The sequence below is a fragment of the Toxotes jaculatrix genome, chromosome 11 (genome assembly GCF_017976425.1).
Source record: "Toxotes jaculatrix isolate fToxJac2 chromosome 11, fToxJac2.pri, whole genome shotgun sequence".
Taxonomy (NCBI): Eukaryota; Metazoa; Chordata; class Actinopteri; family Toxotidae; genus Toxotes; species Toxotes jaculatrix.
Window position 1 is genome coordinate 24,096,026 of NC_054404.1, and position 22,979 is coordinate 24,119,004.

The window sequence follows — 22,979 nt, forward strand, 5'->3', positions numbered from 1 at the left end:
TTGTCCCGGGACTCGTCCAACAGATGTTACTGATGTGGTATTTGGGTCTGCTCTGCTTCCTCACTGGAACATCATATGGTGAGTTGACTTTACTGAAATCAGTTTGACTGAAATGGCAAACTGATTGAGCATTCATTTTCAGATTATATATATATATTTTTAATGTCAGACAGCTTGTGATTTTCTATATTTGTAAGACATGTTTCCTCTTTCGTTTGCTCTCAAGCAGCTTTAACTTTTTTAAAAATCATCCTATTCCTGACTGGCAGTATAATCTGCTGTGTATCAGCTTGTTCTAGCTCTTCATTGAAAAAACAGGAGGTTTACACTGACTGAAACATTCAGGCTTAAGACTGACGTGACGTGTTCTTTATGGCTGCGCAATTTAATGAAATGCAAATGTTCTAAATGTTTATGCATTATATTTTAACACATTTCAGCTGGACATGCTTGGTATCTTAAAAAAAAAAAAATAAACAAACAGTGAACGAACATTTTTGGAAACTGATCCAAATGTATCAGCTTCAGTTCAGTTCGAATCCTTCGAATCCAGTTATGATCCTTCTCCTGGAGTATCCCAGTTCGGTTTTGTATATGTAAACACCCTGAATTCAGATTCTGCTTTTTATAAACATGACTATAAAGGTGCTTATACAGATGTTAGAGTCTGACAGGGGTAATGTGGATATTAAAGAGTGAAGAGTCCAGGCAGTCATACACTGGGGTCATGTTCAGCTGCTGAGTTTACTCAGTTGGCACAGATACATGATAGGTTTGCTAGATCTGGATAATAGAAATGTGTAAACAGGGATATGGATGACTAGGTTCAACATGCTCCATGGAAATGTCATATGTGTGATTTGACCTTTCTCACTTTCCATGTAAAACTCATATCCTGAACATACAAACCCGGGTAAGACTCAAAACCAGGATATGGTCTGCAAGTAAATATACTTATAGGTAACCAAGGCAGGAAGGTTCAGTTCTAATATAAATCAATCAAACTGCATTACATTCAATTTATCTGATGATCTGATGGATTTTTTAAAATTATTAATCTGAAGACAAACATGAACAAATGAAATGGGTGAGATTGTGTTTGCCAGGTTCAGACTGTAAAAATGTTCTGAAATTAAAGAATAAGAAGATTATATCTGAGTTTCGTTCAAAACAAAAGAACAAAATAAGCTGTTTGTAACCTTTATTTAAAGTTTACCTGCTGCACAAGCTGCTTTCATTAACTGAAAGGACAGTTTATTAGATTGGAATCTTAGTGGTGTGTTCTCCATTTCCACAGGGGGTGAGGTCTGTTTCGATGAGCTGGGATGCTTTGGTGACCAGCCTCCCTGGGGGGGCACTGCCCAAAGACCAGTCTCCGTCCTGCCCTGGAACCCCGAAGAGATAGGCACCCGCTTCCTCCTCTTCACCCAGAGCAACCGCTACTATCAGGCAAGAGGAATTCTTTATTGATTTATCTTAAAATTCTGATTTATTCTATTTTGTCAACTATTACAAAATGAATGAACTTCAGAATTTCTTCTCTGCTCAAAACAAGAACTTGGATTTTGTCCCTCTTTGCTTACTGTTGCTTTTAATCTCTGTATGGGCATGTGAGCAGTGCATAAAGACAGTACTGAAAGAATGTGACCCTATTCTTTAAACTCATTGCTTTCCTACTGAAACTGTTAGGAGATCAAGGCTGACGAAACAATCCAGATTTCAAACTACAAGGGGTTCAGAAAGACTCGATTCGTCATTCCTGGTTATTTGGAAAAAGGAGATGAGGACTGGCCACAGGAGATGTGTCAGGTAGGAAAACGAAATGACAGCGAGATCAAAATGCTCTGCAAACTAATTATGTTTAAAATTTCATCTCTGAGATCGACTTCAGAATTCAGAGCCGCATTATCCTGCTGGGACTCTTTACTCATTTACTCGCTCGGGGTAAATCTAACAAAGTTGTTGCTCTGTCTAGGCCATGCTGAAGTGGGAGAACGTGAACTGCATTGCTGTGGAGTGGAAGAAAGGAGTGAAGACTCAGTATGCCCAGGCTGCCAATAACGCAAGGGTGGTGGCTGCCCAGGTGGTGTCCATGATCACATTCCTCATGGTAAATACAGAACTTCATTACTTAGCCTTGTTACCTGGGCAGATGTGCTGCCAGAGGAAAAGGGGGTGAAGGAGCCGGGATCCTGGTTAAGCTGAGGAATATCATTTCATCATCCTGGGTTTCTTTAGCTTTCAGTGAAATGGATTTCCCCTCCTTCATGTCTTGCACTCTAATTGGCTGCAGCTTGTCTCATAGTTTGTCACTCATTGCCAGTCACAACCAGGTCACAACACTTTTCACCCTACTGTGTCAGGTCCAGATATTTAGCCTGCTAGATACTCTTCAGCACGTCTCTCACACAACTCAGGTTTTTAATGCCAGAGCTGCCCAGACTCATCAGAAAGCTCAGAGACCAACGCATCAGTTCATCCCTGTGCAGCTGGATCCTGGACTTTTTGATGGACAGACCGCTGACCTCCTCTACACTGATATTCAGCACTGGTGTCCCTCAGGGATGTGTGCTTAGCCCCCAGCTGTTCTCAGTGTTCACCCATGACTGCATGGCCACACACAACACACACCACTGTCATCATGTTTGCTGTCGACACCACAGAGAAGAGGTGAAAGCACTGACATGACAAAGAGAACGACCTCCTGTTCAACATCGCCAAGAACAAGGAGCTGATCGTAGACTGGAGGAGGATGCTGGGAAGTGGGAAGGGTCAGATTTCTGTGAGTTGGTCACACCACACAGGTGTGGTCGTGAAAGTACCGGGACATCGACTCTACTAAATAATTTCTACAGGTGTATCAGTAAGAGCAAAGCTCTGCAGGGGGGGGGGGCGGCCAGATCAACAACAACATGTCACCAGGACTGAGTCGCCGGGAGGCCATGACCTTTACAGTCAGCACTGCAGGAGGAAGGCACCACAGATCATACTACATACACCACATACACATACTACAGTAACACAATGACATACACACCCTGCAATAATTCGACCCTTAAGAAAAACCTACTGTAAAATCATTTACACCAGCCACTTTAATTTCTGTCACTATTTTTATTCTTTTCATCATATTTCATTTTTTGTTCTTCTATTTCACTTGTTATATTATTTACACCACACAGCTTCTTCTTTACGTTTCTAATTCCTATTTAAAGACCGTTGATCTCATTCTCTTACTTTGCCATTACTTCACTTAATATAAAGTGAAAAGTTGAATTGGCTCTGAGATCAAGAATTTAATTACTGGTAATGATGTTTGCATTGTTGTCATAGACAGACACACCTGGGAGCTGAGAGGATATTCTCACATACACACAGTGTTAAGGGACATACTGCATGAGTATGATAGGATGGTATATATACATTGCCTTTGACGTTTACATGCATGTTGCATGATGCAGGGCAACTACAAGCAGAAGGCGGAAAGGTTCCACATTATCGGACACAGCGTTGGAGCTCACATCGCAGGAGATGTTGGTAGCAGGATCACTGGTCTTGCACGCATCACAGGTAAACCTTGACACTGAGGGACACTATTTGCTATTGGTAAAACCCCAATGCAATTGCAATCTACAGTGTCTTAATGTTGAGGACAGAATGCTCCTCTTTGTTTTCAGTCCATCTTGTCAGGCTGCAGAGGCAGCTGAGTTGGCAGAACGTGGCCACAGTAGTACAGTCAGATTTTAAACCCATTCTTTCTCTGCGTAGGACTGGACCCAGCTGAACCGTACTTCCAGGACGCTGATGCCTCCGTTCGCCTGGACACTAGTGACGCGGCCTTTGTGGATGTCATTCACACTGATGGACTTCCTTTTGACTCCAAACTTGGTACATATCACTGCTGATCATAATCAATAAGATCAAAATGGGACGTGTTCACTCAGTGAATTCTGTTTCCGTCCTCTCAGGTCTGGGGATGTCCCAGTCTGTGGGCCACATTGACTTTTACCCCAATGGAGGAGAACTGATGCCCGGCTGCTCCGCCAACAAAGGCAAGCCCACAGACCTGGATGCGATCTGGGAAGGTGAGATAAATCCACCAAGTCTAACAAATAAACAATAAACAATGTGGAAATGCAGTGACCACATTGATGGCTTTGCTGTAGTCAGACTTTTGTGTCTAGTTGTTAATGCCAGTTCGGTCCTGGAACTTACATTTAAACACTACTAAGTGCAGCCTTGGTTATGCTTAGTAGCTTTGCTTTTACAAGTTACCTTACCTTACTTTACCTCATAATACATCTGTATAGGCTGTTTTCCAGTATCCCTTGGCTCACAGAGGTACCCAAAAGCAATGGTGTCCTCTCATGGTGAAAATGAGAACTGCATTATTTTTCCTACTCAGCTAAATAAGAATGAACAGTTCCAGTGTCACCAGATATCTGACATCTCATCTCAGAAATGAGAGACAAATGGGTCATTGTTCAGTGTCAAAAAAAAAAAAATCACCAGGATCAAGACTACACAATTATTCACAATTAAATATTTTTTTATTTTCCATTTTCTGACTGGTCTAAATCTGCTAAGGGTGCTAAAATCTGTAGTTTCTCTTGTGAGAGTAAAAAATAAATCAATAAACTTAAAAGCTCATGATGTGAAAAACAGGTCCAGCGCTCTCAAGTCTGCAGGCTTCCTATACATAACATAATGAGTCATACATCCTCATATTTTCTCAGCCATGCAACTTACAGTGCAGAGCCCCCTGTGGAATATTGGAGTTGTCCCAACGGAAAAATCGTAAAGAAACCCCGGGCACAGTTATTCCTGTTGGTCCCATCTGAGCAAATATTTTCTAAAATGAATGACGACGGCCTTCTTTTGAAATGTGCTGCTGAGTAGCAAGGCTCAAGTGGCTGCATTGGTGCCATGCCTGGGTCAGGGGGTGGGTGGGGGGAGTGGGGGGGTGGTTGGCACAGCTGAATATGCCACGTTTGATCCTATAGATAAGAGAGGGAGAGTGGGAGCCAGGGCTGCATAGCTGGAGTTCTTGGAGCGCCTTTTGTTTGCCCTGTACTGGAAGAGAAAACAACAGAAGCCACGACCTCTTTCTATGTCTGTCTCTAACCAGCAGTACTCCTCTGTCTCTCTGTCCCCACATTCTTACTCTCAGTCTAAGATTCTCCTTATTGACTTGTGCTGACTGACAACACTGTAGTTTCTGCCTACATCTATTATCTGTGCAAGTCTAGAGCTGATTCTCCAAACCATAGTGAGGCGATACCCTGATCGTTTTAGATATAATTCTTCAGTTGACAGCTTCTCACTGACCGTGGTCAGAAGGTCATCAGTTTGGATTCAGCTGTCTGAGATTCAAGGATCTAATAAGCATTCTCATCTCTTCTCTTCTCTTATTCCTCCTTACTTTACCCTCTTTTAACACCGTGTCTCTCTCACTTCTCTTCCTCTCCCTGTCATCACCTGATCCAACCTTTTTCCAGGTACCAAGAAGTTTGATGCCTGCAACCATGCCCGAGCCCACCAGTACTACAGTGAGAGCATGGTTAAAGCCCAAGGCTTTGTGGGATATCCCTGCCCTGACAAGGACAGTTTTACTGCTGTAAGTTTTTTTGGTTCAACAAAGAACACAAGATTTTTAGTGGTGTCACATCAGTGTCGAATATACACTGTCTTAGCATTACAATCGTCCTCATTGCTGATTCCTCCTTTACATTTTGGCTCTTTTTATCCTTGGAGTATTCAAATCCTTTACTTGAGTACGAGTAGAAGTACCAAAACAAAAAAGGCTGGAAACATAAAACACAAAGCAAACAAAGTCCAGGTAAGCCCATGAGGGAAAAACACAAGGCACAGGTACACAAATAAACACAGAGAACCAACACAGGTAGAGACACAGGCAGACTCAGGTATGGACAAAGACAAACTGACAAGGACACAAGGGGACAACGAGTCTTATATACATGAGGGAATAGGCAACAGGTGAAACCAATTAGGGTGGGGCAGACAATCACAAATGGAGGGAAACTAGACAAAGACAGGAAGTCTTTGTCTAGAACAAGACCAGATACATTAGGGACAAGACTTCATAATAAAACAGGAACTACTAATGGAACTTAAACTAAACCAGAGTCCAAAAGCTCCAAATGTCCACAAAAGAGTTCAAAACAAAACAAAAGGGTTCAGATAACAGCCCCCTTAGGGGCTTGTCATGACACCAATAACTGTAAGTAAAGCACAGTTACCTCAACCTTTTACAGTGTCTGGGTAAATGTAGCCTGCTTGGGTATTTGGGGGAATTTGACTTGCATGTTATTATGAAATACAGAAGGAGGCCCTGAAAGTGATACACTAATATGCAGGGCTAGTTCAGGAGCTACTATGGCTGACAAGCAAGTCAGGCTAGGTCGCTTGCTAACTGGGTTGGTCTATGAGAGATGTACAGGTCTTGTCTCCTGAATGACTTCAAACCATGCTAACCACATCATACTCAGAACAGAACAGGGCTATAGAGAATTGGATCGTGCAGCACAGCTAATGTTAGCTTCCATTTGGACTGTGGTTCATCTCCACGATGCTGTTAGCACAGACATTGTGTGTTATAGTCAGAGATTTGTGCCACCGGTGATCATAGCCAACTCCTGAAACTGACTTGAATCAACTGATCCAAACTGTTCAGTGCAAAATGGGACACTCTTCTCTATCAGAGTCACTCTTTCTATTAAATGTTAGCTGGATTTCAACTTAAAAATGTCCACTGCAAACCACTGCTGCTTTAATGCTCCCAGAAAAGGCTACAGATGAGGCAACTGGGAGGCATCTTATGTACTCATTTTTAAAAAGTGACTCGGGGCTATCAGATGGGCTCAGACAAGAGGAGTGCTGGAGAAGAGGCCCATGTCTCCAACGTCCCAGTACGTGTATGGGATTGCCACCTGTTGGTGCTGTATGACACTGATACGACTGAACCATTTCTTTAGTTTTAGAAGTCAGTTTCTACAGAACTGGATTTTTCTTGCAGCAGAAGGGGCCGTGCAAGTGGGCTTCCCTCCTGTCTTTGGTGGGGAGGGATTGTATCTGCAGCTGTTGGTGTTAATGACAGTTTATCCCTGCTCTGGACACATGTCCCGATCAAAGGAGGCCCAAGGAGCGCCAAGCATGACCTCATATGACTATGTCCCTGTTGAGAGATGACAGCACCTCCTTGTCGTTCTCCTCGTAAACGCTCTCTGGTGTTATTCCTGCAGCCATAGCTGACAGCCACAAAGTCAGCCTGTTCCCACACAGTAACTTACTGCATAACCACTGCTATTCACCACCCTCATATTTATAAGGTGGCAATCTGCAACATTTTAAAGGACTATAGGGGGAAAAGTCCTTTAAGGTTATCACTTTTTCCCTGACTGTTCATTGACAGGAGAAGACTCGTACACTCCATCATGCGGTGAGCTTATTCTTCACACCTCACCATGTCCTTGTCTTCACAGGGAAAGTGCTTCCCGTGTGCAGACAGCAAATGTCCTCTGATGGGCCACAGTGCTGACAAGTTCACCGTGACTGATGGCGTTTCAAAGACAAAGTACTTCCTCAACACAGGCCGTTCAAAGCCCTTTGGCCGTAAGTAACCTGCCCTGGGTAAAAAATAACAGTGTGACTTACACACTGGAACGTTCCCTATCATTACCGTCCAGTTTTAAGGTTTTCCATGCATTCAGCTCAGTTGAAGGATAACATACAAAGTTTGATACAGGCTGGTACCATTCTCCTAAAATCCTTTTCCATGAAAACAATGGCATGTATGCTCTAAAAGGTTTACCTGAGAGTGGTGCTGGGAAGATCTTACCCTTGTCTGGACCTTGAATTACAGCAAACTTTTTCAAGATTTTTAAGTATTAGACATTGCACATCTTTAGACCACAAGTGCGCATGATCTAATAAGTTACTGAGTAAAAGTAAAGCAAGTTATGCTTCATTATACTTCCAAAATATCTTCCAAATAACTGAATATGAACAATCATTAATGATCTTAACAGTGAGAGCAAACAGTTATGGTAAACTCTAAGGATTAAAAATGGGCCACCGGTCAGTCATTGCCTGCACTGCTTAAAGCAAGCTAAACTTTGTCACACGGTTCTTGAGTGAGTTTTGAATACTGCTAAAGGTTGTAATGCTTCCATTTTAATAGCTTTTTGGTCATAAGTAACAGCAGAGCAGGCTGGAGAAGGCAAGAGCTTTTGAAGTGCAAGGCTGTTTCCTGGAAGTAGTATGTTCCATGAAAAAAAAGTACAAAAGATTTTTTAAATTCAATTTCTGCCAGCACTGTGTTGTGGAATTTCAAGGTTTTTACTGCAACCTCAACATGTGGGGAACTAGCTACGGTAAAATAATGTGACTGCTTGCTATTTCTTTCCATTTCTAGGTTACAGCTACAAAGTGTCAGTAACCCTCGAGGGTCCCAGCTGGTCTAACCCAGGCTTCATGTATGTGGCCCTTGTTGGGGACAATGACAGCACCAAGGAACACCAGCTTCATGTGTAAGAATGCTGTGCATTGTTCTGTAGAAAACATCAAGGAGTTTTAGTCCATGCAACATCACTAATGAGGGCAAAACTCTTGCCTCCTTTGTTTAGGATGTTGTTTCTTACTGTAATATTTGATCTGTGCAGACAAACGGTTGCAAAGAACAAAACAATCTGTTGTGACATTTCTTTAGAGGTACCATGGTGCCTGGGAGGACTTACGAGGTGCTGATTGACGCTGAGGTGGACGTGGGTGACGTGAAGGAGGTGCAGTTTCGGTGGAACAACCACATCATTAACCCTCTGAAACCAAAGTACGGAGCAGCTAAAGTGGAGCTGAGGAGAGGCAAGGACGACAAGATGTGAGTTTGTCTTTTCTGTAAAGACGACTGCAGGTGGCACTCCTCACACAGATGATACAAAGAGTGAAAATCAAACAAACCTACACACTGTTACATTAATCATCAGCCATTTTCTCCAATACAGCTGGGGAATAGACAGTTTGGTGACTATAGGTTTTATATAATATTAGTGCTGCTAAATGATAATGCTACTTCACAATAAATTGTTGTCACCAAAACTGAATATTGCCATAGAAGACAAAAGGTTCTGAAAAGAAACTGCTATCATTATGATGATCACTGTTGCTAGAGAAAGGTGGAGTGATGAGTAATTGGCATCAGGTGAGCAGGTAGAGTAGCAGGAAGAGAGGGAGAGGAGAGAAAGTCCTGCCTAAACCTAACATTAATTGGCAACAATGAGCCAACAAAGCCATTTTAATGAACAACAACAGATAAAATGTTTTATGTCCTAAGTTTTACACTTTGTTCTTGTTTATAAAAGGAGTTGTTTCCATTTAATGGAGAAAAATATACACAGATTGTTGAAAAGTGCACTTCTACTCATACACATTACAACAGCACAGCTTCATCATTAAAAGTGATCAAGGGACAAGAGCAGAGCTAAATACCAACATAACACTGAAGATGAGAATTAAATCAGCCAGCAACTTTATCTGTCCCAGTTTTAATGAATTTCACAATCAAAAAGACTGCAGGTAAACAAATGATAGAATTAGTACAAACCATAACTATATTCTCTAACCATTTAATCAGTGGCAGATGTCATTGTCTCACTCTTAACTTCCCAGCTTTTCACAGTAACATCTGTCTGCCTGCCTTCCATGGTGTTTTATTTGAACTGTATGAGACATTATTTGTCTCCAAATGTTTACAATACACCTCCTAGTGGTTACATGAAGAATCACAGCGCTGAAGATAAAATGTAGGGCTAATGTAGATGAGAACTGATGAAGAGCTGGACTGTGTTTCTGTTTTACCCTGCACCAGTGCTAGAAGAGATGGCACAGACTAGCTTTAGCCACTAGAGGGCAGCATTGGACTACCACTAGTGCCATCTAGTGGCGACAGCAGCTGGGGATTGGGATTGATTGAGCACATCCTGAGGATTTCTCCTTATAGTATTTTATGAGGCTTTTTCACCCTTTTCCTTTCATATCGATCAACAAAAATAAAATGTAGCGATGGGGAAAAGATTTTTTGCTTGTTCTGGAACAAAACCAAACATTTCCAGGTTTATTTATTATTTCTGGAATTATTTGTGGTAATGGTAATGTCTTGGGCTTGTCAGCCCTCAGATTCAATCAGTGCACACTAAGATTTATTCTTCAGTACTAATATCAGCTACTTAGATGATTTGTGTAGATTCAAACTGATACTTGATACAAAAATACCGATTTACATTCTGTTCTATAATGACTCACCCAGACTCTGTCTCTTCTCTTCCTTCACAGGCTGCTCTTCTGCGGAACAGAGAACGTGGTGGAGAACACAGTCCAGTCTGTGCTTCCATGTCCAGTTTAACCTGTCACAATCCCCATGTCACTCAGGGTCTTTGAATAAAGATTTGGCATTCAGAAACATTTTAGCATGTTTCAGGTTCAAACCTCAAAGGAGTAGAATCCTGTGTCTCGTGGTTTAATGGGGCCTGAGCACCGATGGTACCTGTTTTTGTATAGACAATAATACTAATAATAGTTCAGGGGGATCATAGCTCTCATAGCTCTCATCCATATAGTCGAAATACATTTTTGGGGATTTTGTGTTTCAATTTTCATTTCACTTTTGGATTCGCAAAACCTCACAAAACTTTGCACCCATGTTCAAATTAGCATGTATTTTGATTTGATATCTTTAATGGGCATGGCCCCCTAATAACTTTGTAAATTTTCGAGGTGCTGGCAAAATTTGCAAAGTTCTGTAGTGACTGGTATGGGGTCTGGCCAGTGGACTTCATAAAGCAACACTATGGAGCTCACAAATCTCAGAAGATGACCCTTTTTTAAAAATCTCTGTGTACAGGACACAGATCATGGCTGAAACTTTTGTTTGATAAGTTAATCATTCATGCTCTAAAATTTCACCAAAAAAAGTCACAGCCCTAAATATGAGCATTTTAAAAGCTGGGACCAGAGAGTTTCAGCATCTTAAAATTGCTTCAGATTCATTTTTCTTTGTGCACAAAGAGAGAGATGCAATAAAGGTTACTACAAAGAGACGCAAAACAACAACAAACAGATGCACACCCACTACAAGGAGACTCAAAATGGCCACAGAGTCAAAAACCAACACAAAGTAGGCACAAACCGACTGGGAATTACCACAGAGTGATAATGTACAACATAACCTGTGTATTTATTGTTATTTTGATGAAATAAATGTGGCAAAGTGCAGCTTTAACAATCAGAAAACAGTAAGACTCCTCACTGAAGTTAGCGAACACTGCATAAGTCTGTGATCAGTACAACCTCAGAGAATGCATCTGTATCTGTGTAAGTTTACAATCTCTGTTCAGAAGGAGAATTCACACAAATTTCACACACACAAAAAAAAAACCATCCACCACTTTATTTTTAGTCGCCCATTACTGCAGTGTTATTACTGTCACTGGCTCAACCAGAGCAGCAGTTCTGTGGGGATACTTTACATGTCCAGCCGCTTACTTTTCTCTTGTCTTTCTCTTCAAAGCTAACTGTTCCTCACTTCCGAGGCCTGTCAGGGCCAAGGAGAGAGGATAAATATTACCCTCATTAATGTTGAAAGACATCAGGCTCCATTTGTGCATACACAAATCAACAGTAAATTACATGGTGAGATCACTGCTTTCTCCCCGCTCATTTGGATACGGAATGGTCCCGGACAAAATCCTGTCTAATGTGTCACATATATCTGTAATTCCAAAAGGCTGTTGCATGTACGTCTTGTGTGTGTATGTGTGTGTGTGTCTCCAAAGCACTTATTAATCTGTCCGTGGCCTTTCGTTGGCTTATGAAGTCCTGATTGTGTGTCATTGTTTGGCTTCATTTATTTGAACACACACCCCGTAATCACGCTTGTAAATACACGGCTTTATAAAAAAAAAAAAAGGCGAGCTGCCATTTTCATCATGGCGCTAACAAAGTGCATTTGAAATCACTCTGACTTCCCTTGAGCTGAGCCATCAGCGCTCACACAATACCAATCAGAAGGGGAAAAAAAAAAACCTCTCGGCTTCAAAGCTTCAAGCTTGACTACATTAATAATATTAATAAAACAGCAAATTGAATGTGTGGGCTAAGAGGTGGGGGGAGAAAGTGTCTTGAAATCCTCTAAAGACATCTGTCTTTGTCTCTGACTCTTTTCTCTTTTCATTATTGGCTCATTGAAAGTGAAGGCTAATGACAAAATAGCGGGCTAATTCCTGTAATTATGTGTGTTTGTCAGAGGAAATTTGCGAATGACAGCGTTTCTTTTTCTGATCTTTAAGCCAGTAGCTTCGGGGGTGGCATTGTTACTAACAAAGCCTTCACAGACGGGTCATGAATTAGCGAGGTATATGTAGGTAGATGTAGGTGGCAAAGAGAGAAATGGCTCCCCTGGGGAATGCTTGCACAACAAACTTAACCCCCTGGCCATTAGGTACATTGTAATGTTGTCGAGAAGAGAGGTAAATAATTCACACGCACGTCGTCACAAAAATGAATGTCTGACAACAAGGACGTAACACAACATGTTACATTATGTTGTGGTATAAAAGACTATGCTGAAAGGAACACAGTATAATGCAAAAAGGAGTTTTAAGGATTTCAGTTGTTCAATGCTTCCCCAAAGCTGTGGAGAAAGGGGAAATCTATTTGACCGCCAGAACAAAACTGTTTTGAATACCACAATGTTTTTTTTTTTTTTTTTTTGACCTTCATAATAAATGGATTCAGCAGTAATATGAGAGTACACAAAGGAATCTATTATAGTGAGCAGGAGGGAGGTTGGATGGAGGCAGATAGTTCAAACGGGGGTCAGTACAGTCTTTTTAAAGCAGACACTGACTTTTTTTTTTGTAGTGCTAAAGCTGTTTTGTGCTGATCTTCAACAAGTGGAGACAACAACAACTGTTGTGGTGCTTTGGCAGATGATACTCAGTTTGTGAATCCATAAATTCTTGGAGTTTGGGTTTGTTTTTTGTTGTTTTTTTTTTTTTTTTTGGATGACAGAATTATTGTAGCCACCTGTTTTGTGTGTTCCGTACTGTTACATCGGAATCTATGTGATATTCTATCTGAATATCATTCTCATACAGACTGACGGGGCTGTGCAATTAGAAAATCATCCTCAAAATGGATCTGAGAAATCTGCCTTCTTCTGTCTACATTTGGCTCCTCGGAGGAGCTCCTATGCTGGATCCTCTCTTTCTGCTGCTGCTGCTGCAGAGCTGCTCTGTCAGCAGGTGGCCACACAGCGAGTGAGTCCCTGACCCATGCATACAAGTTTGACCGTTACCCAGGTTCCTGGCAGGGAAATGGCCACAGAATGACCCACTGGTGGAGTCTATTTAAAAGCCGACTTCTACAGATACTGGACAGTTCTGCAAAAAACTCCAAATAAATATGTGCTTTTTTTTTAAGGTTTAAGTTAAGGACAGATCTTGGTCACAGTTTTAAGAAAGACTACACCGACCTCCACATCCATGACTGTGTTCAGGGCCGAAACATGCGTGGGTGAAGAAGAAATGATAAATACAGGAGGGCGAGAGGGGGCGTGTTTGTTTGCTGTGTTTCCTGTTTATTTTCATGGAGTTAGGTGAGTTGTGGTACAGCTCTGTGACTCACAATCATTTCTGACAAAACCTCCTGAACATCCTCACACAGACACAGGCTGCAGTGAGAATACTCTGTATTCAGCAGTCTGAGAACACAGCAGACTGTGTGCTGGAATATACGGCTGCCCTCAGTCTGCCTTATTCAGTAAACAGCAGCATGAGGGTGTGGGTGGTCGTGTGTGTGTGTGTGTGTGTGTGTGCATGTTAAGTGTTCAGGCCTACCTTTTACACCTGAGCGCTTAAGAAGGTTACGCAAATATTCAATTCAAACAAACAAATTCTAATGAACTTACATTCCGTCTGTTTTCAACGAAGTGAAGCTTTAACAAGCACAAAGTGTGTCAAGCTCCCTGTTATCGTCCCATGATTTCATTGGTTAGTCATGTCGCTCTGAACCCTGCCATTAACTGGAAGAGAGCCTGTATGTGGGAGGGCAGCCGAGCCAGCAACTAAAGGGCCACTTGGAGAGTTTGGGTCCCTCCAGATTGCCGTAGCAACTACTCTACTTCATAGCTATTTGAGGGAAATCTGCCACACCTATCCAACCCTCTCACCCTGTCTCCTCAGTCCCCTTCCTCTAATCCCCACACACACACACACACATACACATACACCACATCCAAGCTAAAAACAACCTTGCCCTGTAAAGGGTTGAGTGGCTCTCTACCACCACTTCTGTGAGAATAATACACTCACTGCGCAAATGTATTCTGGTTACTGAATAAGTGCTTGTGTTTAGTTTCATATTCCGCTGAGTGAATCACTGGTAGGGTTTTTGAGGAAGAAAAAAAAAAAAACTTGGGAGTTTAATGGAAAATTGTTCCTGTATGGGAGTTTTAGTGAGCCACAAAGCAAAGCAGAAACAAAAAGAGAGAGCTGGGTTTTTTTTTCTTTTCTTTTAAGGCTTTGCAGTTAAATCACAGTTCTACTTGCGGCCATATCTGGAACCAACATTATAGAGACTGCTCCAACGGAGAACACACACCTACAGGTGTGTGTTCTCCGTTGGAGCACCGTTTTAAACGGTGTTCTCGTCTAAAACATTCGTCAGCTTTATCTTGACTGTTCATCCAAATAAACATCAGGTGTTTTGGCTTCATTCAACAGGTAACAAATGAGTTAGAGCCTGATGCTAAAGCTACAGATGCTCACTATATAAACAGGGTGTGTGACACTCAGAGTTGATAATGAGGCTACTTTTTATTTAGAAAGTAAAACCATTAAAATGATGTGTTTAGTTCTGTTGAAATGTTGCACAGAGTATTTTAGCAGTGCAGTCTTGTTTTCTTCTTCCTGTTGCTGTCATTTTTATTTATTACTTCACATTTATACTTTCATAGTTCAATTTTCCCAGTTCATTCATTCTGTTTTGTAGAACTTTTCTACCCATTTATTATATTTTCATACATTGTCTCACCCAATCTGTTCCATCTCATTACTGAAAAACATGAGAATTCTGTTGAGAAAATTGTCTTTTTTTTATTGTATACTACTTACCAGTACCAATTGTTATTTATTTCTATGTTTTATGTGCTATTATTTGAGAAAAATCACTTTCAAACTAAATCTGAATCTCATTCCTCATTGAATCCACTTGGTGGCAGTGTTGCCTCATCACATGTCCAGACTTCAGAAACCAGACGACAGTTTTACTCTGAAGGTACTTTATGTTAAAGTTGACTCACAGAAAATCCAAGGCTAAATGCCTCATGGGAAAAATAAAGTTGAAGTGTGTCTTTAATAAGAGGAGACCTCACGACTTTCTCTTTGGTTATTGTGGACTAGGTTCTGGTCTGGATTTTTTTTTTTTGTTAGATTATTTAGATTTAAATTCTACATGTACATGTAGCACTGTAGCTTCCACTGAGGACACTAAGGTCATGTCGTGTGACTCCAGATTTAGTGACTGGATCAACAGTTAAACTCATAGACAGTACCAGGCACCAATACGTGCAGGCATGTATAAGGGAGCCAAAGCAATCAAGAAATCAAGAGCATTGGCCAGTAGGGTTTAACAGCTGCTCCTCTTTCCACAGTCGTCTGTCACAACCGAACAAGGACTTGAACCAAAACGCACAATTCAGGAAGCAAAGTACAAATTTACAGTCTTTATTACCAAAATCACTCTCAGAGCAAAAATGCTCCCTATGAAAATAAAGGAGAACTCACAGAGAAAAATAAATGCTACAATCACTGTAAACAAAAAAAAGAAAAAAACAAAAAATACAAAAAAACACTCTACATTACAATGAGACAAACTGGCACAGGACTGCAACGCAGACAGTATATACACACACAAGGTAATGGGAAACAGGTGGAAACAATCAGGGCGGGAGAAGACAATCAGACCAGGAGGGAAACACAAGGGGAAGAGGCAAGTCACCTGAAACAAGGAGAGAGACCCCCCAGGGTCAGCTCCTGATGGACAAGGTATCAATGGGTGACAATTGTAGACTGGACCACCGTCGGCCATCTGGGGGTGTGGAGGGGGTTTGACTGTGGGAACTCTCACAATCTCTCATTTTTACCCAGCTGACGTGGAAGGTGGAGTGGACTCTCAGGGACGGAGCCAGCCACAGACAAACGGAGGAGGGTCCAACGACTCTGGACACCAGGAACAGACCCACAAACCAAGGAGCCAGTTTTTTGGAGACAACATGGAGAAGTAAGTCCTGTGTAGAGACTAGTACGCTTGAGCAGGTCGGCGCCTCTTCATGAGATCCACATGCGTGGGAGGACCTTACAGGTGGCTGCCCAGATGCGGTTGACCATGGTGTGGGCCAACAGGACACTGATCTCCTTTTCAGAGAAAACAGGAGGCTGGTAACCAAAGACACACTGGAATGGAGACATACCAGTGGCTGACATGGGGAGCAAGTTGTGGGTGTAAGTGAGACTGACAGCAGAAGTGAGACTGACAGTGATGAGTCTGCAGAACTCTTTCCAGAATCTGGAGATGAACTGGGGCACCCAGTCTGAAACAATATCCTTAGGAAATCGATGAATACGAAATATGTGAGTCATCGTAATTTCAGCTGTTTCTTTGGCTCGTGGCAACTAAGGCAAAGCGATGAAATGAGTCATCTTAGAAAATCTGTCCACCACCGTGAGGACAGTGGCGTTACCTTCAGTGACTGGGAGTCCCATGACGAAGTCCAGAGAGATCTCAGCCCAAGGATCAGCGGGAACTGGGAGTGGCTGCAGCAAATCCATCTGCGCTCTGGAAGAGATCTTGTTGGGGGCGCAGACGGAGCATGTCTCCACATTACTCCTGCACTTCTCGCTTCATGGAAGGCCACCAGAACCTCTGGAAAAGGTCACGCAACAGGGACAAACAAGCAATTCTCCAGGCAACCCCTAGGTGTCGGGTTCACACCATTAGTATGCTTCACCTCTGATTCTATTTGCCAAGTCACCGCTCCTACCACACGGTTCAGTGGTAGGATGGGCTCAGGATCCTTGGCAGTGGGCTCGGGGCCAAACAGACAGGACAAGGCATCAGGCTTGGTGTTTTGGGACCCTGGTCTGTAAAATAACACAAAGTTAAAGCAGTTAAAAAAGAACCCTTTCACCCTTTCATTGTATGATGTCTCCTCCAGAGTTATTTTGACACTCAACAACTCATGGTTGCCAACATCATAATTCCTTGCCAGCGAAAGCTTCCAAGACAGGATGGCACAGGGATGAAGGTTGTTGTTCTTTTCGGAGTGTTGGGAGGGTATTGCTCCCACCCCGTCACTGGAGGCATCCACCTCCACCACGAACTGCCGGCTGGGATCAGGAACCATGAGGATGGGGGTGGTAGTGAACCATGCTTTGAGCTGCTGGAAGGCCCCCTCAGCTTGAGAAGACCACAGAAAAGAGGTCTTGAGAAGTGACTGCATGGAGAGGAGCAGCTATGGCGCTGAAGTTTCTGATAAACCGTAAGTAAATAGTAATAGTTAATAATAGTAATAACTAATTATTACTATTACGGCCGTGCATGACAGCATCCCTAACTGTTCCTTCTCACCTCATTCTGTCAGTACATCGGCTTTTAACGTAAAAGTAAATAAAAACCCAGATTAACTGAGCAGAACATTAGCTCAAATTAGTTCTGGGTTAACTGAGCAGAAAACTGGCAGAAAAAACAACACAAGGGAATGTTCTTTGAAATACACATACATTTTATTGGTGACAGTCTGACAGTGAATACCTGGCATCGATCAAAAAAAAAAAAAAAAAAAATACACCCATTACTGTGCGAAAACTGCAAGAGAACAAGACATTTAGGTAACTCAAGATGAAAAAAAACCCAACATAAAGAAAATTCCTTTGCATTATTAATAAAGGACTAAAGGAACAAAGTGTACATTGTGTTGCGTTCCAGAGTAGCTGAGAGGATCCTAAATACAAGCTCAGTCATTTTAGCTGTAAGTTTTTTTTTCCTATTTTCTCTTATTTTTTTCTAGATAGTGTTAAAGCAGATACTTGTACATGATGCAAGTTGGCTACACTGCTACCTCGAATCACATCCACTGAACTACTTGACCGATCGACCGGAAATCTGACACCTCAGCCCAAAAAAAAAAAAAAAAAAAACGTCAAACGCTGCCTCGCGCTGAGAATAGAAAGCTAACATCAGCTAAACGCGTCTTCAGAGAATTTTTTTTTTTTTTAAATCATAGCTTTAAGTATAAAGCTGCTACATTACAGTGTCCTGTGCATCACATTGATACTCCAGGTTGCACAAAATACATTGTAATCATGTAACCGAGGAAACGACAGACCGTGGTGTTTATTAAATCCTTCCGCTTGTTATACATCCTTAGTGAGTACAGAGATGTGCAGAAGGAAGGAAAGGTTATTAGGTTAGTTATCAGTAAAGCATATGAAGTGCTGCCCTGCTATGGTAAGTTATGAGCTGCCGTCACTTACGAGCGTTAACATTTTCTACATCAGCTGAGGAAGCAGCGGGGTATCACAGCCAGCCAAACCAGACTCCAAGCACTGTGACACAGCTGCTCCCACAATACACCACCACCACCACCACCATCGTTGTCATCTTCATTGTCAGTGGTAAACCTTGACTTTGTGTACTAGTAATAGCAATCAACTTTAGCTGTTTAGTCATTCCTATGTGAAGCATGCGAGAGACGTGCATTGCAGAGAGAGTGCCGGAAATAGCAGAAGGCACTGAAGCTTGTACTGAGTTTGTACACTTTGACACAGAGCGAGACAAGCTTCGATTCACAATTCAAAAATCAAGATTCTAAGAAAATGGCTTTTAAAGCGCTAAAGTTAGAATTAAGATCATCAGAAAACATTAGAGCATAGAGTTACTAATATATCTGTGGGGGTTGTTGAATACTTGGCTTCTTTCTTGAGCCAAACAAGCCAAAGAGCAGAAAAAGGTTTCCCATTCCTCCAGTATTTATCATAGTGATACGCTGCCTCCTCATTGGATGTTTTCATGTCTTGGTCTGTATCCTTCAGAGACTTGTGTAAAATGTAAACACCGTATGTATCATTGAGTTGTGTTAGGATATGGTGAAAGTCAGGTGTACGCATCGAACCTGATATGTACAGTTATCTGTGTGTGTGTGTGTGTGTGAGTGCCAACCGAAACAGGAAGGAAGCCCATCATTCCATATGCAAAAAAATAAAGTTTCAGTGCAAGCTAAGACGCTGAAGCAGACGGTAACATTTCAGAATGAAATCCATTTATCTCAAATGGAATCAAAGGAAGTACGGCCCATCGGACAATGACGAGCACTTCCCACAGCGACTGGTGCATCACATCTACCGTGGTGACACCGTGAAGGCCTCGCTGACAGACCCGGACTCTGAAGCACGCTTAGGCCTTCACAACAGTACGTCGGTCTGACAGTATCCATGGAGCAAAAACCCTGCCGAGTCAAAATGGAGGAAGCTGTCAAACCTTCCAAACTGATATCATCCTTAAATATGAACGCTGAATGAGAAACAACATGAACAGAGCAGTTTGCTATGGACAAAACTAGCCACAACCAAAAAGGTACCCACTGCATGACGTGGTCACTACATCACCAAGCTCGATGGAGGACAGAGACTCTTTTCTCGAGGACGTCAGACGAACATGTGGAGCATTAGATGCAGCAATGGCCTTCAGTGAATTGACAATCAGTGTGATTCTCCGTGATTACGCCTGAAGTCACACACGTATAAAGCTAAATATATATTTCGGAGGGTGAAGGAATGCACCAGCGTACATTCTGATGGGATGAGTGAACATTGACATCACAATTAATTCATACTAGGCACTCTTTTTATGAAGACTTTAAAGTTTCATAGCCATCAGGAAATGTGTTTTACTATAATTATTGCTGACTATGTCTTTTAACACGAAAACAGCAATTTCTGACAGATTTCAGCAGCTCAGCTTCTTAGCAGTAGGGTGGAAACGTACTGTCAGTATATTTTTACTGAACATGTAATAAATCATAATGAAATCCCTGCAGAAATCGTGCTGCAGGATGGATGGATGGACTGAAATGCTTTTTTTTAAGGACGGAGGTATTCAAGTTTCTTCTGTTTGCCAAAAAAAACAAAAAGAGAGAGAGAGAAAGAAACAGGAGACACATCCAGTCTCTCATCTTGAAATGAACAAGGCAATCAAACCTGCCTTGGCCTCTCATGCTATGGCTGGTGAAAAAAAAATATATGTTGAGAGATGTTCATGTGAAAGCATGCGCGCGCGCACACACACACACGCATGCACACACACACATACGCATACTCTTGGCTCTGAAGCTGCAGAAACAATGCTAAAAATCTGTACAATATTTAAATACTGTATTTACAGAAAAAAAAAAAAAAAACATACTTCATTGTCTGAGCTGGAATCTCACCTGGCTTCAAAATATTCAAGTGGCCAAGTGGAATTTTGTCACATCTAATAATAAGAAGCATAAACAAATAAAGGCAACAATGAAGCACATTTTATGGCTGTACTTGCTTTTTCAGGCGGAGCTCGCAGCACATTTTACACTCTTAGAACACTCTTAGAAAAAAAAAAAAAAAAAAAAAAAAAAAAAAGACCATAGTGGCAGCTTTGCATGATTTGGCCTATTGATTTATAAATCAGATATACTTCCTCATAACCATGCCATCAGTTTTCAGACTGATTTCCTATCAGGTATGACTGGATTTCAAAATTCGGTTCTGATCTGCTTCAGTATTCTGGAGTACTGATAACTGGACATTGATTAGGTAGCATGGATCAGTATTTAAGTAGGTAACCATATCAGTATCAAGCACGAAGGCCCAACAACACCTGCTTTTGAATGATCCATTCTCCTGTCTACAATGTTCATTGCAGTGAGGGAGCATGGCTAGCTTAGCTGATAGCCAATTGTTATGAACAAGCCTGTCTGTTAAGCCTTTGTCACTCAACTGCAGTTTCCCTCAGACTGAGGATTTTAGGGTCATTCAGCTCATTGTTTTGGTTTGAAGGTCCACAATTTTATGGTTCTGTTCAGTCTCACTGTCCTCATCATTGTTCTCATCGCTGTCTCATCAGCAAGCAGCTGTTTCCACTATTAAAAAAAAAGTCAGGGACGAAGCTGGTGAACATGTGGCAGCTGGAGAGCCAGGTGTTTTTTTTTTTTTTTTGTCAGGAGTTGGTGGAGACCAAACCAGAGCTAAAAGCAAAGTGAACACTGCTCTTCAACACAAACATTCAACATGGCTGCAAACGAGTGCTAACGCAGACTGCTCTGCGTCTCTCAGATGTGAATAGTGAGCTGTTTGCTAACATGTTAGTCATCAACTTTATTATGTGATGTTTACAGCTTGTTTCACTGCCCCCAAGTGGCCATAAAATAAAATTACCATGTAATAACGTAACTAAACCGACTAAATGTTCACTGCAGAGGATTATATCACTAATGGGTTTGTTTAAGCAATTAAACTAAAATAAAATGGTATACTGGGGAAACTGGTTGACAGCAGTGTGATGTATTACAACACAGTGTTTAAAGGGCTGAATCATGCAAAACCACTGGAATGGTCCTCAGAACTGTGGAGGAGTGGAGCTGATGCATCAAAGCTCCATGGAATTATCATTATTACCTTTATACCTTTATATACTGTTATAACACAAAATGTTTTGTGGTGCATCACACGGCATAAATCAGCGTCATCGCTGAAATACAGTGATCTACTGAAGCATGTAAAGGTGCATCTGACTGTGGATCCAGCATGGCTGTGTAGGAATATACCGTATGACTTGATTTGAAATTCATGATGAATGAATGATGATGGCGGGGTAGCGATCACAGGTGAGTCACAGGTTCTTGGGTGGGGGAGTATGGCTTTGTTATGAGTGTGTGAACACTGTGGAGCCTGTCAGCAAACAAGCTACCGGGACGGAGTGAAGTGATGCACCCGCGCTTAGACTTAGACTTAAGCCCGCGCTTAGACTGAGAGTGAATGAGATTCATTATTATGATGATTATCATTTAACACTTTCCAGTAAATATACCCAGCTTATTGCGTGTGTGTGCATATGTGTGAGTGTGTATGTGTGTGTGTATAAGGTGTATGTTTCCGTTCGCTTCCTTCCAGCAATTCTTACATTAGCTCTCTCACGGTCTACTTAATGGCTTAGGAAGTCAATGCTAGCTTTGACGGTGCGTCCGGTGGACACGTCCACCGCCATGGCCCGAATCTCTGTGTCGCCAAACTGCATGAGCGTCTGGATCTCGCGACGCGGCGCTGTGCTTTCCGTTCCGCTCACATCCAAGCGAAGCGTTCCGCACTTCCTGACGCCCGGCTCGCTGATGAACCCCACGGCGTCCTTCTCGGAGCAGTAGACGTGGATGACAATCACCTGCTGGGAAGGCTTGGCCGGCGTGTAGCTCCGCTTCACCATCTCACCCAGCGCCACGGACTGGTCGGCGGCGATGAAGGTGTCGAAAACGTCAGTGCACCATCGGGTGCCGTCCTTCACCAGCAGCTTCTCTGGCGGGTGCTTACCCTCCACGAAGCGATTGAGGACGCCCACGCCGTACGTGAGGGGCGAGCGCCGGACCTTAATGACACTGGGGTCGAGGCCAAACAGCACGGCGCCCTTCAGGATGGTGAGACCAACGTCATGGGGGATGATGATGCGACTGCGGCCCTGGAGCATGTTCTGGACAGCGTGCTGCAGCAGGGGCGACTCCGCAAAACCTCCCACCAAGAACAGGAACTTAATGTCGTTCACCTCTGGCTTCTCAAAGAGCTCGGCTGGAGGACAGAGACAGAATCTCAATGAACTAAACTCGAAAT

General features: G+C 42.3%; 2 protein-coding genes across 2 annotated transcripts in view; one reads left to right on the plus strand and one right to left on the minus strand.

The window, feature by feature from the left end:
• Positions 1-10,548, plus strand: LOC121189701 (inactive pancreatic lipase-related protein 1-like). Its single transcript, XM_041050086.1, has 12 exons — positions 1-78; positions 1,298-1,449; positions 1,690-1,809; positions 1,976-2,110; positions 3,462-3,570; positions 3,769-3,888; positions 3,969-4,085; positions 5,499-5,617; positions 7,503-7,632; positions 8,435-8,549; positions 8,729-8,896; positions 10,348-10,548. Exons 1-12 carry the CDS (start codon positions 24-26, stop codon positions 10,415-10,417), a joined length of 1,410 nt encoding a protein of 469 aa, XP_040906020.1. The 5' UTR covers positions 1-23; the 3' UTR covers positions 10,418-10,548.
• A 10,715-nt stretch (positions 10,549-21,263) lies between these two features.
• Positions 21,264-22,979, minus strand: part of hspa12a (heat shock protein 12A) — a 30,475-nt gene continuing 28,759 nt past the window's right edge. Inside the window, exon 11 of the mRNA XM_041049968.1 lies at positions 21,264-22,937. Coding sequence (XP_040905902.1) covers positions 22,306-22,937 — 632 coding nt within the window. The 3' untranslated portion in view covers positions 21,264-22,305. The remainder of the gene's footprint in view (positions 22,938-22,979) is intronic.

Coding starts and splice junctions, on each gene's coding strand:
- LOC121189701 (XM_041050086.1), top strand. CDS start 24: ATGTTACTGATGTGGTATTTGGGTCTGCTCTGCTTCCTCACTGGAACA. Junction 1,450..1,689: donor AGAGCAACCGCTACTATCAG/GCAAGAGGAATT, acceptor TGAAACTGTTAG/GAGATCAAGGCTGACGAAAC. Junction 1,810..1,975: donor GGCCACAGGAGATGTGTCAG/GTAGGAAAACGA, acceptor TGCTCTGTCTAG/GCCATGCTGAAGTGGGAGAA.